Genomic DNA, 15,640 nt, shown 5'->3' with positions numbered 1-15,640 from the left:
TTTCTGGACAGTGCCTGGGGCGGGTGAGCAAAGCTGGTGAGCGGGGGCGTGACCTGGGGCCCATTCCCAGTCCTCGGGCCTGACCCGCCTCTGACCCCTGCAGGCCGGACCGTGACATCCGAGTGAACTCTGCAGGGCCACCTCGCCAAGTTCAGCGCGCCCTGGGTCACAAGATGAGCGGGGCCTGCGCTCTGGAAATTGCCACGGGGGGAGAAATGTTTTAATCTATCTGCCCATCGAGACCCGCGGGGGTGTCCGGGGGTGGGGGACGTCCGGCAGGAAAGGATTAACTGGGAGAGTGAAGATCATTAAAGAACATCTTGAAGGGGGAAGAGGTCAATAAATTACCAGCCCAATAAGAACTTTGACCTGAAAATCTCGCCAAGCTTTTTTGGGTAGTGGTGGACGGGGAGGGGAGTTGGTTCATTGGAAAACAAAATGTTTCCAAGATGTTTACAAAACAGCCTCTCTGTTGCTAAGAGTTGAGGAGGGGGGAGTGGTTTTTTTCTGGGGGAGGGGAGTGGGGACCCAGAGGCAGACTGGAGTCAGGTAACCTAGGGCACCTCTCCTCCGCTTTTCTCCTGCCAACCCCGTCTTCCCATCTCTTGAGCACTCATTCCTGTCTCAGGGTTCTATAACTGCTGTTCCCTCTGCTTGGGGCACCCTTCTCCCAGGTCACCACTGGCTGGTTCCTTCCAAAATCAGTTGTCACCTCCTCAGAGAAGTCTTCCGCCCACCGCCCCGAGTTCAGCCCTCAGGCCTGTTTTATTTTCTCTACAGCACTTAGCACCATCCGACATGTTCTTACTCTTCTGTTTGCTAGTTTATTCATTGTCTACGTCCTTCCTTCGTGAGCATGTGGAGTCCAGGAGGGCAAGGACCACGTCTGCTCCTTCCTCAGAGAGTCTGGAGCTACTAAAACAGGAGCTCAGATAGTGCTTGAAACTACTGAAAATGACATATGCACAGGAAATTAGAGTATAATTGGAGCTGCCCCTCCAACTGGGGCTTATAGTTGGGACAGATTCCAGAGCAGGTAAACCAGGTCTCTTGGAACCAGCTACACCGTCAGGGCTTTTGAGAGCCCTCTCCCCCTATTTCTCTTCTCTCCCGAAATCAGAATCTATCCCAAGCCCTGGTCCTCCTGCCACCTCACCTTGGTGGAGCTTCTCAGGCAGGCCAGGCTGTTGTCTCTGCAGCCTCAGGAGCGCCCTGAGGGCAGGTCCCAGCTCTACCACTTTTGCTGGCTCCAGCCTCTCTCGAGCCCATGGCCTGGCGCTGGGCCTGCGGTCAGCAGCCAGTGATGAATTGCCCTGGATGAGGGTTATGGCGGTGTCAGCCTAGTTAGGAAGGGCCCGCTGCGCTCTTGAACCACCGACCCTGCCTGCGCCTGCTGCTTCCCCCTTTCCTTCTGGCCCCAGGATCCACCTTAAGCGTAAGGTCAGGAGGGCACTAGCTTCCTTCTGGTTCACTAAGGGGTCAGCTCGGGCCTGGGTAGCACTTTCCTGGCTCACCCGTCAGGTCCAGCTGCCTCTGCCTGTCTGAAGATGGGTGGCAGATGAAGTGGGCTCTTGGGAATGATGACACTGGAGGCTCTTGTCTTTGATTTAAACAGTGGTGGAACCTCTGTGTTGGAAAAGTCCAGAGACAGTACTTAAGACAACCTGGGCGTCACTACAAAAAGACGAAAGGGCTGAGACCTACATGGTGGCCACAGGCCCAGAGGCTGGAGCAGGGGGATAAGTGATGGGGTGGAGAACACTGGCGGAGCAGTCCAGGAGCCCAGTGCTGGCTCCTCAGGAGAGTCTTTCCCCAGTTTCTCCTCTAACAGAGGAAGTTGAAGTAGCAAACCAGAAGGCCTCTGCAGCCAGCTATCACAAAGGTAATTCAGGAAGGAAGTTTTGGCAGCCTGGGCCTCAGCTGCCCCAGCTCCCAGCCCCTCTCTGGGTATACCCTGGGGTGGGTCCTTCAGGGGGGTCTTTCCCACGTGTCCCCCACACTCCACCCCATGCCTTTGCAACAGGGAGCAGCTGCCCAGCTAAGCCCTAGTCTCCTGGCTCAACTGCTGCCAGGAAACTTTATTTCTTGGCCTTGTTGTTTTGGGTACAAATATCCCAAACCTCTGTGATTATGTCTCAACCTCCCATGAAAAGAATCCAGCCTTGGAGACATCTCCATGGGCCTATTCTCCCCTGTATAAATGGGAAGATTAAACGCGTACTTGAAGTATGAATTTTTCCTTTATGAAGTCTCCAGCAGAATCCGGTGATGTTGAGCCGTTTAGAGCCCTGGAAGCGCCCACAGTTCTGAGTTTCCGCCAAGACCGGCAGAGTGGCCATGGCGCACAAAGCGGAGGCCAGCAGCCTGAGGGCCTTCCGTTGGGCACCTTCTCGGTGTGTCTTCTTATGGCCCAAAGCCAGGCCAGGGATGCGCTCTGGGCGTCCCTGCTTCCTCGCAAGCGCTGCAGGCCGAGTGCGCTGATTCTCTGGCACGGTCCATGAGGCGCAGTCCTCTCCGCGGCCCCATGTCCCATGCACCCTCCCGCGTTTGGCGGGGGAAGGCGAGGCCCCTTAGCTCCTAGTGGAGATCTGTTCCCTCTATCCCCGCTTCGAGATCCTGGGAAGGGTTTAAGAGGCATGACCTTTCCTTCCCCAGGGCGCGGAGCGCGCAGGAGGCACCTTTTCACCAGCCTGGGCGCTTCTCCGGCCGGTGGCTCGTGCTTCCCCTCCCTCGGAGTCCAGCACAGAGCCTCATTCGGTGACCGTTTGTTGAACGAGTGCCCGACCTGGCACTGGGGAACGGCAGATGGGCGGCGCTGCGAGGGCGCCGCTGCCACTGGCCAAGTCCTGTCCCGCCGCGCAGCCAGTCAGAGGCGTAGCTCATCTCGCGCTGCCGAAGGCGCGAGCGGGTGGAAAAACAGCCGCAGCCCGTCCACCGGGTGCACGATGGGCACCGTCTGCATGGCGGGGAAGGCAGGCGTGGCCAGTTCCCAGCGCGCCGTGCGCACCAGCTCCACGGCGAGCAGTTGGAGCACCGCCTGCGCCAGCTCCTGGCCGAGACAGCTGCGCGCACCGCCTCCGAACGGGATGTAATGGAAGCGGCTGGAGGCGCCCCGCCCATCCTCGCCCGCCGCGCCAAAGCGCTCCGGATCGAAGCCCTCGGGAGGGCTGCGGTACACCGCGGCCGTCTCGTGCGTGTCTCGGATGCTATACATCACGCTCCAGCCCTTGGGGATCTGGTAGCCCTGCGGGGAGGTGAGGAGACCCGCCTGACCACTAGGCACCTGGGAGCGGGGCCTGAACTGACCCTTCACCCCGGATGCATCCAACAAGCTTCTGAAAACCGGCAGGAACGCGCGTCTAACCCGGAAGCTAGTAGACGGCTCTGCGTTCCAACCTCAGCTCCTTCTCTGGTGAGATGCGTGACTTTGGGCTAGATAATCTCACTGAGCCTCAGTTTCTTGATAAAATGAGAGCAAAAATGCCCATTTTGTTGTTGTGAGGATAGAATAACGGATCTGGCATATATATTAGTGGTCAGTAAATGTGATCTATTGTCATTTGTTTCTGTTTTGTTTTTGTCTTTCTTTTTTCTTCTGACACTAGATCAGGAGACCTAAATTCTAGTGCGGCACCTACCAGCTGCCTGGGCCCGTACAACGCAGACAAGGACCCCCATTCCTCTATGGTCAGCTTATTATAAAGCTCTTCTTTGCACTGAACTGAAAGCTGCCTCTCTGTCCTCCCCATCCCTCAGCTGTACCATAATTTCAGGTCTGGTAGCTGCACTTTAAGAAAGTGTGCAGGAGAATTAGACGGGCGAGTCCTTAAAATGCTGGAAGGCAGCTTTCATGTTCCCTCTGCCCACCTCCAGCTGTTTCAACTATTCCACTTTTTGACATGTCTTCCAACTCCCTGACTATCAGCTGCTTCCCTCGCCTGAACAGGCTCCAGAGTGTCTACTTGGAGGTTCTCAACAGGCGGGCAGAAGATCTTAGAATCACCGAGGAGCTCTCTCTGCTCTCTAGACCTCGGTTTTCCCACCTGTAAACTGGAGGATGGCTAAGACCCCTGCCCTCTGCTCACTGGGCAGACCTGTGCTCCTCTCCCTGTTTCCCTAAGGTCCCGTAGGGCACCCCAGTGCCTGCAGAATGGAGACTGAATTCCAAGATGTAGCATCCAAGACATTTCTAAACACCTCACTGATCTACTCACCTTTGTCTGGGCTGTCCCCTCTCTGTGGTGTGCTGTCCCCATCCTAACCCTTCACTGCTGCAGCTCAAATGCCAGCTCCCAAAATGTTTTGGTGCCATTCGGCACTGGAGACCAATCTCTTCCTCACAGCACTGTTTGGGATGAAGCTGTCAGCCTGGTCCCCTTTCTCTCCATGAGGAGCTCCTCCAGGGCAGAATCCCAGTCCCTACCATGCCCTCAAGCCTAGTACACAATGTGCAACGATGTTAGTTGTTTAAAGTAAGGGTAGGGAAGGAGGTGCCACTCTCTGCCTGGAGCCTCACAGCTACTGAGCTGGGGGTAGAGGGGACTGCACGACAGCCATTCAGGCAAACACCCTCAGTTTGGCAATGCTAGGGCTCCACTCCCCGATGCTGCCACTGTGCTACACAGCCCTGACCCCGCCTGGAGTGTCAGAGCTGGAAGGGACCAAGACACTTCCATCCAGAGGGTAAACTGAGGCCCAGGGTGAGGGAATTGCCCAGGGTCTCCCAGAGATGGAGCCAGGCCTAGACCTTAACATCCTTGCCCACCCTGATAGGACCGTTAACAGATTCTAACCCATATTTTCATTGCCCCGTTTCCCTGGAATATGGCCTTAGCCAGAGCGCTAGACAGCGAACAATGATTGGTTCCTTGATCTTGTGAGGGAGCCAGAGGGGTGGGGTATGAGACAAAGTGGAGGGCTTTCTTTGTACCCCACCTAGACTCACTGGCTAAGAAGGGGGTGCTGCGGGAAGAAAATTATGTTTTTATTCTAAAACTCGGCTCTATTCGAGTTGACTGACCCGCACTGCTGCCAAAAGGTGAAGTGCACGGGCTCCCTAACCTTGTTGGCTCGCCAGGCTTTGCGCCCCTCCCGTGGATCCAGGAAAGGGAACAGGGCTCAGCCCGTTTTGCAGTCGGGAAAACGGAGGCTCTGAGAGGGGAAGAGGAGACCTCGCCGTCCTGATCCACCGCCCTCCGCCCGCCCAGGTCCCGCGGAGGCGGCAGGCAGCCGGCGGGTGCGCGCGGCGCACTTACGTCGAGCTCAAAGGTGCGCAGCGCGGTGCGGTAGCCCCCGGACACGGGCGGCAGGAGGCGCAGCACCTCTTTGACCACGCAGTCGACGTAGCGCAGACGGCCCAGCGCCGCGAGGCTGAGGTCGGGCTGGCAGCCGCAGTCGGGCCAGGGCCCCGCGTCGCCCCCCGCCGCCCCCGGCGCGCAGCCGCACGCGCGCCCCAGCCCCTGCGCCGCCAGCTCCTGCCGGATCTTGGCGACGGCCGCCGGGTGCTGCAGCAGCAGCAGGACGAGGGACGTGCTGGCGCTGGCCGTGGTGAAGAAGGCGGCGAAGAGGAGCTCCACGGCCGACTCCTGCAAGACAGCCCGGGCGGCGCTGAGTCTCCGTCGGTGGGACCCTGGCCTCGCGGCCCCACGGCCGAGGCGCAGAGGGCCCGTATTGACCGTCGCGCACAGGGCAGAGAGCCGGCATGTGCTGCTGTGGCGGCTCCGCGCGCGGTCCCGGAATCGATGGAATCCCAAGTCAGCCACTTGGGAAAGCCACATATAGCAACCGGCAAACCCAGGATCGCTCCTCTTGCTTGGGAGGGTTCCCAGAGATAATGCTAGGAACTTATTCTGTGCGCTCTTCTTAGTGCTTTAAGTGTATTAACGCATTCGATTCTCACCCCACCCCTGAGAGGCACAGTTACTGCCCTCGTTCTACAGGGTTGGAAACTGAGGCTCCCAGAGGTGCTCAGGGGCCCTACAGCTAGTAGTCCCAGCGGTCGGGCGGGCTCCAGGGCTCTTTCCACCGGGTGGTGCTGTCTGCCACCCCAGCCCGGCGTCCTGACAGTGACTGCGGAGGAAGGCATCTGCAGCAGCCCCAGCCTCATGGCTGCCTCCTCCCGCTGACTGGAGAGGTCCCGGTGAGTGACTAAACCTCTGCCCCGCCTGCACTGCCCAGAAAGGACAGAGGAGGGGCTTGGTGGCTTCATCCTCCAGGCCCCAGCCCTCACCGCTTGCCTCTGCCCTCCCAGCTCCCGGCGTCTTCCTTCCTGGCAGCACGCACAGTTTGGGTTCATACAGATGGTGTGATCACAGAATGAATGTGTACCCCTCCCCTCCTGCCCCTCAAGGGCAGAGGCTGTGTTTTGCTCCCCTTATATCCCAGTCCCAGGACAGAGCCTGACATGAGATAGGTACATAATAACATTTGTGGAATAAATGACATAATCCAAGGCTGCCTGCCTGCCCTGGACATGATGGGGAGCTAAGACAGAGACCTTGCAGCCGCAACATCCTCCCTAGCCAGGTCTAGCCTGCCTGGCCTGCCCCTGATACCCAGACCAGAACTGAAGATTCCTGGCCAGTGGGTCTCTTCCTGAGAACCTGGAAGGTATTGTCACCCCCTCCTCAGCCCTGTCAAGGCAGAGGGACGGTCCACTCCTTTCCACACCATTCCTCCTCACAGCCCAGAACTGTTCCTATCCGCGGGCTCCCCCAGGACTCATGAGCCCACATGAGTGGGCTCTGACATGGGCACTGATATGTCATCTACTTCTAACCCCTTTGACTCTGCCAGAACGCACAACCACCCAGAAGTCAGGACAGACATTATTAACCCCATTCTTAGAGAAGAAGCTAAGGCTAAGTCCCACCATTCATGGCTGGTGGAAAGTGGGAAATTGAGGCCCAGAGAAAGGATGGGAGTTGCTTTCAGAAGGGTTGAGGTGTCCCATTTCCAAATTTCCCCTGCCCCCTAACCTCTCCACTCCTTTTTGGGTTCTTGAGCAGGTCCTGGAGGCCATTCTGAAGCTTCCCTCCTTACCTCCACTACATGTGCTCTGCGTACCATGGGGAGGGGTTCTAGTTGTAAGGGAGATCCTGCAGTGGCAAAACAGACAGGTAGCAGTGCCAAGGTGGGTCATGGAAGGAGAGAGAAAGAGGGGAGCTTCAGGGAGGATGTGGACTTTGACCCTGAGCTGTTAGTGAAGTTCCCCTTCATAGGCAGGAGGACAGCAGAGGCAAAGGCCAAGAATGACAGAGAAGGAGGAGGAGGGAGCAGAGCTGTTTGTGGCCATAACCTATAAGGAAGGGCCTAGGATTCATGCCTTCAACGCTCCCACTAAGAGGGATGGCGACTGGCCCAAGGCCACAGAGCTAGTGAGTGTGGCTGAGCCATGACTGGAACCCAGGCACCTCTTTCCCCTCCTCCTGAGACGTGCCTGTGGCTTAAACCCGGGCCAAACAGGACATTGCTCCCGTCCCGGGATGCAGCAGGAGTGGAGAGACCTGCTAGGAATGCAAAGGAGGGGAGAAGGAAAGCCCTCCCGCCACCCACCTTCAGCTCCTGCACTGAGAGCTCACGGCCCAGCTCCCTAGTGCTGTGGATAATCACGTCGAGGGCGTCACCTGCCTCCACAGCCTTGTTTTCATGAAGCTTCTCTGCAATGGCCTCCTCCAGGTGCCGATGCAGCTGGTCCCGCGCTCGGATGCCCTGATGCCCAAGGAGAGAAGACAGGTGGGGCAGGAAGGCTGACAGGGCTAGGCCTGGGCACCTCCCCCCAGATCTTGCCGGGGCTGCTCTGGCTCTGCTAAGAACCTGGTGTTAACAGTTTCCCAGCTTAGCTCCATGGCTGACACACAGTAGGGGCTCAATAAATGCTCAGGAATGTGTCCACTATCCCTACACATCATTCTTTCTTGAGTATCACAAGCCCCCTTTGAGACAAGGCAAACAGTTACTGTCATCCTGAAGGGAGGATGCTGAGGCTCAGAGGGGTCAAGCCATTGCCCAGAGTCACACAGCTGTCAGTGCCCATGCCTAGAGCCCTTTCCCTGCACTAGGCTCAAGCAGGGGCAGTGGGCACCAGTGCAGAGAGGACGGGACACCTTGATGCACCCAGAAAAGCTCTGGTTTGGAGGACACTATTGGATGTTCTAAGCATCAGCCTCTGTAAAGGGGTAGGCAAGAGGCCGGGTGCCCCTCCAGAGTTCAGGGAGCAAGCACAGCAAAGGCATCTGAGCACTCGGGTTTTGTGGTCAGAGGAGATGGGGTTCAAATCCTGCCTCTGCCTGTACTAGCTGTGTGATCTTGGGTAAGTCATTTAACCTCTCTGAGCTTCAGTTTCTTCATCAATAAAATGAGAATACTGTACTAACTTTGCAGGTTGAGAGGATTAAATCAGAAAATGTACCCAAGGCGATGAGCCCACAGCATGCCCCTTCAGACATAACTTATTTTTATTCAGGTGCATGAAAACCAGTGCTCTGGCACAGTGAGAGGCCCCAGCTCAGGGAGATAGGAAAGGCAGGATGGGGCCTCCTAGTTGCTCTCTGGGCGCGGCCCGTCGCTCTTAAGTCTGAAGAGGCCGCGGTTCTCCGATCCAGCAACTAGCGGGCCCCGGGCCGCTGGCGGGGAGCCGGCACCCACCCCTCTCCAACCCGGACTGGCGCCGGGCTGGGCCTGGGGCTTGTCTGCGGCCCTACTGTTCCCGTCCGTTGCGCAGCCATACGGGCTTCCAAAGAGGCGATGGAGGCTTGGCCAGGAGGCGCCGCTCTGGGGAGGGGCTGGGCTGACTGGCCGGGCGCGTGCCACCGAGACCCAAAGTCGGGAAGCCGGCGGCTGCTGGGGCCGGAGCACGTCCCGGCAGGCGCGGCCCAGAGAGGATGTGTGGCCCGCCCCGGGTCACGCAGCGAGTCAGGACAGAAGCTAGCCCGGCGCCCACTGCCACACCACGCCTCCTCCCCACCCTGGGCAGTGCCTCCGTCCCCCAGCAGATGTGACGCGTGGGACGCGCCGATGGAGCCTAGTCTTCGTCTGGGAGACCCGCCCACGCCGGGGATCCCCAAGAGGAAGGTCTGGGGCCGGGCGGCAGTACCTTGCGCAGGCCGCTGAAAGGCACGTCCAGGGGTAGTGAGAAGAGGTTCTCCACGAACTGCTCGAAGGTCCGGGCCAGCTCCGCGCACTGCGCCTCGTCCAGCGGTAGCCCCAGTAGGATGCGCGCGGCCATGCGAAAGGTGAGTGCTTTGGCGGCCTGGTAGACAGCGACCGGCCCGCGGGCCGCGCACCAGGAGCGCACCTCACGCCGCAGCGCCCCCTGCAGGCGGGGCACGTAGCGCTCCAGCGCCGCGCGGCTAAACACTCGCGCCAGGACCTGTGGGGGCGCGCGGGGTCAGCTCTGGCCGCGGCCCGGCCTCCTCTGTCTGGCGATTCCAGAGGAGCCGGAAGGCCAATTTCGGCCTTCTCTTCTAAGCGACTCGGACCTAAACGTGTTGGCTTTTGCTCGCACCACTCCCTCTAGTTCTCTGATGTACACAGTCCCTCCCATCCATCCAGGCTCCAGCTGCCACCTCCTCCAGGAAGTCGTACCTGACCCCTCTCCAAGTCTGTTTCCAGCGCTTCTGGTATCAGAGTCACAGAAGATCGAAGATGAAAGGACCTTTAAGTCCCAGTCCTGGCCTTATAAACCGAAGCCGGAGAGGGTAAGGGACTGTTTCAAGGCCACCCACTCGTTAGCCAGGGGTCCCGACCAGGTTCACAGTGTACTCCTAACACCTAGCCCCGGCCTGGCCCACAGCAGAAGCCTGAACACCGCGGGTCTGACGGCCGCTTCTCTAGTTTTGGCTCACCTTTCGCCGCTGCCGGTGCGGCTTGCCTACCGCGCCAAGCAGTGTATGCGAGCCCAGCAGGATGTGCGCGCTCTGTGGCCACTGGCTGCGCACGAGGCGGTGCTCGCCCAGCAGGATTGTGCGCACGTTCTCGGCGCCGCTCACGCGGATCACCGGCCTGCCCAGCAGGTGCGTCTTGAACACTGTCCCGTAGCGCTCCCGGCGAGAGCTGTGGAAGCGCGAGCCCTGCGAGCGAGGCGGAGCGAAGAGGCTGGGGCCGCTGGGCCTCGGGTGGGGATCTGGCCCAGGCTCCCGAGTGCCCCTTGATAACTCCCTGCTCCAGCTGGCGCGTTCCTCTTTACAAAAGAGCCGCAAATGGGCCTGGCGACTACCCCATGGGAATAATACAGATGCTCCTGTTCCCACTGGTGAGATGAGGAAAGTGGGGATTTGAAGGGGGACGTGAGCGCCCGAAGGCTCGTGGCTGAGACGCGCCCCGACTCCCGACTCTACGCCTGCAGGAATAGGGTGACATGCTCCTCAGACTCCTTCCTAGAACCCTTCTGTTCACCCCCGCGTTGTGTTGGGATGTGTTTAAGTTGCGCTGGGGAGAACTCCAGTGTCATGCAGTCACTTCCAGGCAGCAGCTGGCCAAAGGCGAGGGGATGCTCCCTGGGGCCCTGGGCGATGGAAGAGACTGGCTAATAACCCTGGGCGCATTGAGAGCGAGGAGAGTCCAGTGGGAGCCAGGGAAGAAGGGGCCATATTGGGGTGCGGGGAAGGACGGACTGCTCACCTGAACTAACCAGTGCAGCGTTTCACCGAAGAAGGGCCAGCCCATGGAGCCCTTGGGCAGGGGCAGGGCCGAGGCCCGGTCCCGGCTCAGCGTCCAGCGGAGGGTCCAGAGGTGCTGGGCCAGGCTGAGCAGCAGGCCGGCGCACAGGAGAGCGGTGCCCGCCGCCCCCAGCACCGACAGGCAGCTCAACCCCCAGGGGAACATGGCGAGGATGCGGGGGTCAGGTCCCTCAGAGAGCAGGAGGCGCAAGAGCGGGGGCGCCGGCAGCGGGCAGGGCTCACCTGTTCTGGGCAGAAAAAGCCTGGGGACTGGAGGCCAAAACCGAGATTTATAACCTCGGACAAGGACTTCGCTCTAAAAGTAGAGTGGCAGTGGAAAGCAGCAGTGACCACGCGCCCTCAGGGAAAATGCCTTCCTCTATGCCGGCGCACTCAGGACTTTTCCCGGAGTCCGAGGGCTTCCAGGCCAAAATGCCAGTCCCTTGCCGGGTGCCGGCAGCCTCGGGACCGCTCACGCCGAGTATCCGCACGCACCTCCCACCTCCTCCCGGGGTCAGCATTCCTTGGATAGAAACAGCGAGGGAGGGCAAAGAGAGGAGCAACTCACCGGTGTTGCCAACCTAGGCTGCGATCACCAGGGCTGTAGACCCCGCCTGTAGACCCCCACCCCACCTCTCTCTCTCTCCTGCAGTCTTTTAACCCTTTTCGGCCCACTCTAGACACATTTATATAGATATTGGCTCCCTCCCTACGGACTGATCCCGATTCACTCAACGTGACGCGCCTATGCATATTTAAAGCGCTCCACGCAGAGTAACGATTGGAGGCGGTGGGCAGCGGCGCGCTCACCGCGGGGCTAGGAGGAGGGAGTGGCAGCCGCTGCGGCTGGGGGCCGCGCCCCGCGGCTCCTCGGGCGGGGCCTGCGGTTTCGCGCCAGAACTTGAGGCTCTACGCAGCAGCTCGGCGGGTGGGCGAGTTCAGCTCAGCGAGCTAATGCGGGCACTATGGGATTCCCACTCTCTAGCTTCTGGGTGCCCCTTCCCATCCAGGCACTCCGAGGTTAAAGGGCTGGGGTTTCTCCCCTTCGCTCTGTTTCTCTTTCGGGGAAATTGCCGTCTTCGATGGTTGCCTTGGCATCGCAAGCGCCCACAAGGGATAGCCGGGGTCGTTTTTTCCGCCAACCCACACCCCTCCCCAGTCTCTGATCTCCTACTTCAGAAATCCTTCAAAAGATGGTAGTGTCCTTCCTGCCCAAAGCTTCACAGAGACACCCTAAGCCCACGAGGAACAGATACCTCCGGGCGCCTTTCAGGTCTGAAGGACCGAATTCACCGTTCGCTCCCCTCCGGAGACCCCCTCACCCCTCTGCCCCAGCCTACATGGTTGCGTCTCGGGCTTTTTGTGTCCCGTCTGAAGGCTCCAAATGCCCCAGGACTCGCGCGTCCCTGTCCCTATAGTTCAACCCGAGGGGTGGGGGTAAATGCAGAGTGCTTGTATTACTGAGAAGAGTCAAGTGAACTCCTCAAGACCATCACAGAGGACATACAATGGTCTGCTCCAAGCAGGGCAAAGGTCTCGGCGAACCCGGGGATGTCTCAGCCAAAGGCGGGGAGACATCTCGAGTGCCCTGGAGCGCTGGGTAAGGCACGAGAGGGGCATTCCAGTCTTCAGAGAGCTAGCTGTTCACCGCTCCTCTCATAACTTCCAGACTTTATTGTGCCTGAAGAATTACTGTTTTCCATGTAATATTTTTTAAAATGTGAAATATTTTAGGTTAAAAGATGGTCAAGAGAATAAATGCTTATCTTCTTTGTTTTGATGACACTCCCTTTCCAGTAAGTAGGGAATAAGAGCCTTTCTAAAGGAAGCAATTGTCTTAAATCGGGAAGCTCTGAAGAGATGTAATAACGCATTTTCAACTACTTGCTCAACCTTTTTAATATTTCATCACAAAATCAAGAAATGTACATATTCTTTATACTTATTTTACAGAGTCAAGTATAAGTTTCTTACAGGCATAAATCTTGAAAATGCAAAAGGAGTATTCAGCATAAATACAATGAAGAGAAAGTAAGGATCAGATTTGATATTACCATTTGGACCACCGTAATTTACACAAAGGAAAGTGTACATTTGTTTTAGGTTTTCCCAAGTTTATTTGGTTTGGCTTATTTCCACAGTGAGAATGTGGTACTGAGATCCACTTGAAGAAAGTAACCTGACCCCTGTGGTAGCTTATGTGCGCAGGAACATCCCTCTCCCAGCACAAGCCGAATCTGAAGTGCTGAGCCCCACTTAGTTCCTGTCCTCTCTTAACTCCAACCAAACCAAACCAAACCAATCCTAGAATGGGGTCAGCTACAAACAATACAGTTAGAAATATTAAACCTGCTGAACAGAAATAACAGAGCATCTTTAGAAAATCCAAACACCTTTTCTTCATATTCAGAATGATTAAATTAAACCACCCAAGTAGAACAAATAATTACATTCTCACTGAGTTAAATCAAGTTTGATTTCAGGGACCTTTAAAGATTTGTCTATTTACCCCTCAGAACCAGCAGAATTAGAAAATTTAGTCTACTTAAATTCTATTTAGGTGAAAATAAGAGCTAAAAGCTGGAAAATGACAGTGAAATACTCCTATATCAGACATGATTGCATTCGAAAACCAGATACTGATGAAAAAACAGAAAAATCATTCAAGTCTGAATAGAAAAAAATACTTAGATGTAGAGGCATAAGTTTTTCTAATGTATTTACAATCTGTTTCATATACAATTTTTGACCTGATTTAGGTATTACAGTTTTGCCTTTCTTCCCTAAAAGTGAAAAAAATTAATGTCACGTTTTCCATATATAAAATAGTATTCAATTATTTAAAAATCCATACAAATGATATTTATTATTGTTTCTTGTTTAAGCTCTCATCAGTGTCTTTTCTCTATTTTTGAATTCTGCAAATTACTGTACCACGACCAGTGCCTGTCAGAGATCGACGCTGAGTCATGGATTTGGTGTCACCGAGTACAAGCGACGTGAAGTCTATGTGTGCTGGGACATACCATTCACCAAACTTCTCAGTTGTTTCACGACTGTCTCTATCAACTTCTGTTTGTCTCGATCGTTCTTCCTGAACTGAGCAAATATATTGTTCTTTTTGCTAGTATCTTTCATCCTAGGAATATATGTGAATGAAGAAGCTTAGTAAAAGGATATTAAAAGTTATGCTGTCACAAGTAAAATATCTTGGCATGCTCTGAATTATCTCACACTAATCCTATGCTTGAAAAATATACTTCAAAGAAAATAGGTACTAATAAAATTACAAAGATAGCAACCACACAAAAAATTAGCAGCTTTATTTTACATTCTAGATGAAGTGGTGTTCTTGCATTAGTATGTAAATCTAAAATATGTTAAGTTTTCTAATATCATACTATTTTCTAATATCATTCCATAAAGTATGCTAAAATACATACCCTCTATGGACTCTGCAAATCACATTCATAGCAAGACAAGGTGAAAGGAAAAATAACATTAGAAAATTTAAAGCAGCAATTTTTTTTGCCTCAGTGGTGTTTCATGGCATTGGAAAATAAATTTACATTTATTTTAAAAGTTCTTTTTGTCCTCTCAAATCAAATACACCACAGATATTTTGAAATCTGGGAAAATAATATACACTTTTAATTCAAGAATTGAAAATTTTAATAGCAATACTTGAAATATGATTGAGTGAAAAGAAACTCTGCCACATAATGAGAGGGAAAAGTAACACCTAAACTTGTGTTATTTTTAATTGGGCAAGATGTACCAGTAAATGTCCTGTTACTTCAGTTTTTATTATATTATTTTTACAAATTACATACTTCTCTACTTGCAAAGAATCCAAGTCCATAATGGTAGGATTTAGACAGCACTGGTAGCAAACACTCCAATTCCTAGCCACATTTCACAAAATACTTTCTTTCCTGTTATTATAGTATTTTTTAAAAAATAGCTCCAATTCTCACTTATCTCCATAAACATATTTTTAAGGTCAATTAAGCCTGCTATTGAGGATATAATAGGGAAAATGTTTTGTTCATATCAACATAAACAGCAATCTCGTATAAAACTACACCAACACTGAAAGGCAAGAAAGAAAGAGGCTTGTGCTTTGGTCATTAAAATGGACTGAGTTTTTAAGCTCCATATAGACACTTCTCTTTTGATGAAGATCTCTAGTTCTTCAATTATCACTGAATCACAAAATACTAAAATGTTACTCAAAAAAGTTTTCAGAAGATACTCACTTCTCCAAAAGAGTAAGGGCTGTGTTTGGATTCACCCGAAGGTACTTAGAAGCTGGCTGTCCATAATCAGCTAGATAAGTAGACCAATCCCAAACCATAAACAGGTCAAGGAGCTGAGGAAGATGGGGGAAAAGGTTAAACCAACCTCTGGCTACTTGCCCACAGCTAATACGTAAAGTATATGCCATTCTTGATCCATTTTAATACGACCTGCTTCTTAGATGGAACAGAATAAGAAAATTCACTTTTTAAACTTCATTAACTACACTTTATAACCAAAATAAAATATACTATCTTTTTACTTTTGAAATTACTAAAATTGTCAGGGGTTGCTTTTCTAATAAAATACTTGATTGCGTTTTCAAATAATTGGAAAATAATGAAAACAGTTAATACATTAACACTGTACTGATGTATAGAGATTTAATCTTTATACTTATTCAGTTCCTACTCAAATTTCAGTTCCTACTCAAATTTAATTAATAAGGGTTGGTGCTGCTAACTGAAGAATTTTAAAGAACTTAAATTTAACCTTTTTTTCTTAGAGGTTAAGTATGTTTACCTTTTTAAAGAAGCCGTTTGCACCTAGACTTTTCCCAAAGTAATTTAAAACAAAAGCTCAGATAATCTCAATTAAGTGCATTAAACAAGCTCTGCTGGATTCTCCCTGGCGATAGATCCTCCACAGTGTTATGAAATGAGGGCTTCAGGACTCAGCCTGTG

General features: G+C 53.6%; 2 protein-coding genes across 3 annotated transcripts in view; both read right to left on the bottom strand.

The window, feature by feature from the left end:
* Positions 1–2,866: 2,866 nt before the first annotated feature.
* LOC131407264 (cytochrome P450 26C1) lies at positions 2,867–11,277 on the bottom strand. Its single transcript, XM_058543547.1, has 6 exons — positions 10,621–11,277; positions 9,846–10,070; positions 9,095–9,370; positions 7,555–7,710; positions 5,256–5,585; positions 2,867–3,244 (listed from the first exon to the last, which is right to left on the bottom strand). Exons 1-6 carry the CDS (start codon positions 10,822–10,824, stop codon positions 2,867–2,869), a joined length of 1,569 nt encoding a protein of 522 aa, XP_058399530.1. The 5' UTR covers positions 10,825–11,277.
* A 1,260-nt stretch (positions 11,278–12,537) lies between these two features.
* EXOC6 (exocyst complex component 6) overlaps positions 12,538–15,640 on the bottom strand; it is a 182,735-nt gene continuing 179,632 nt past the window's right edge. Inside the window, exons 21-22 of one of the 2 annotated variants that reach the window (XM_058543542.1) lie at positions 14,918–15,030; positions 12,538–13,797 (exon numbers count right to left, since the gene is read on the bottom strand). In XM_058543542.1, the coding sequence (XP_058399525.1) occupies positions 13,665–13,797; positions 14,918–15,030 (246 nt within the window). In that variant the 3' untranslated portion in view covers positions 12,538–13,664. Of the gene's footprint in view, positions 13,798–14,917; positions 15,031–15,640 lie in introns of those variants that run through there. The other variant, XM_058543544.1, reaches the window with a different exon arrangement.

This window comes from Diceros bicornis, chromosome 6 (genome assembly GCF_020826845.1).
Source record: "Diceros bicornis minor isolate mBicDic1 chromosome 6, mDicBic1.mat.cur, whole genome shotgun sequence".
Taxonomy (NCBI): Eukaryota; Metazoa; Chordata; class Mammalia; order Perissodactyla; family Rhinocerotidae; genus Diceros; species Diceros bicornis.
Note: the sequence above shows the minus strand (reverse complement) of the source record. Positions and strands in the feature narration are given on the sequence as shown.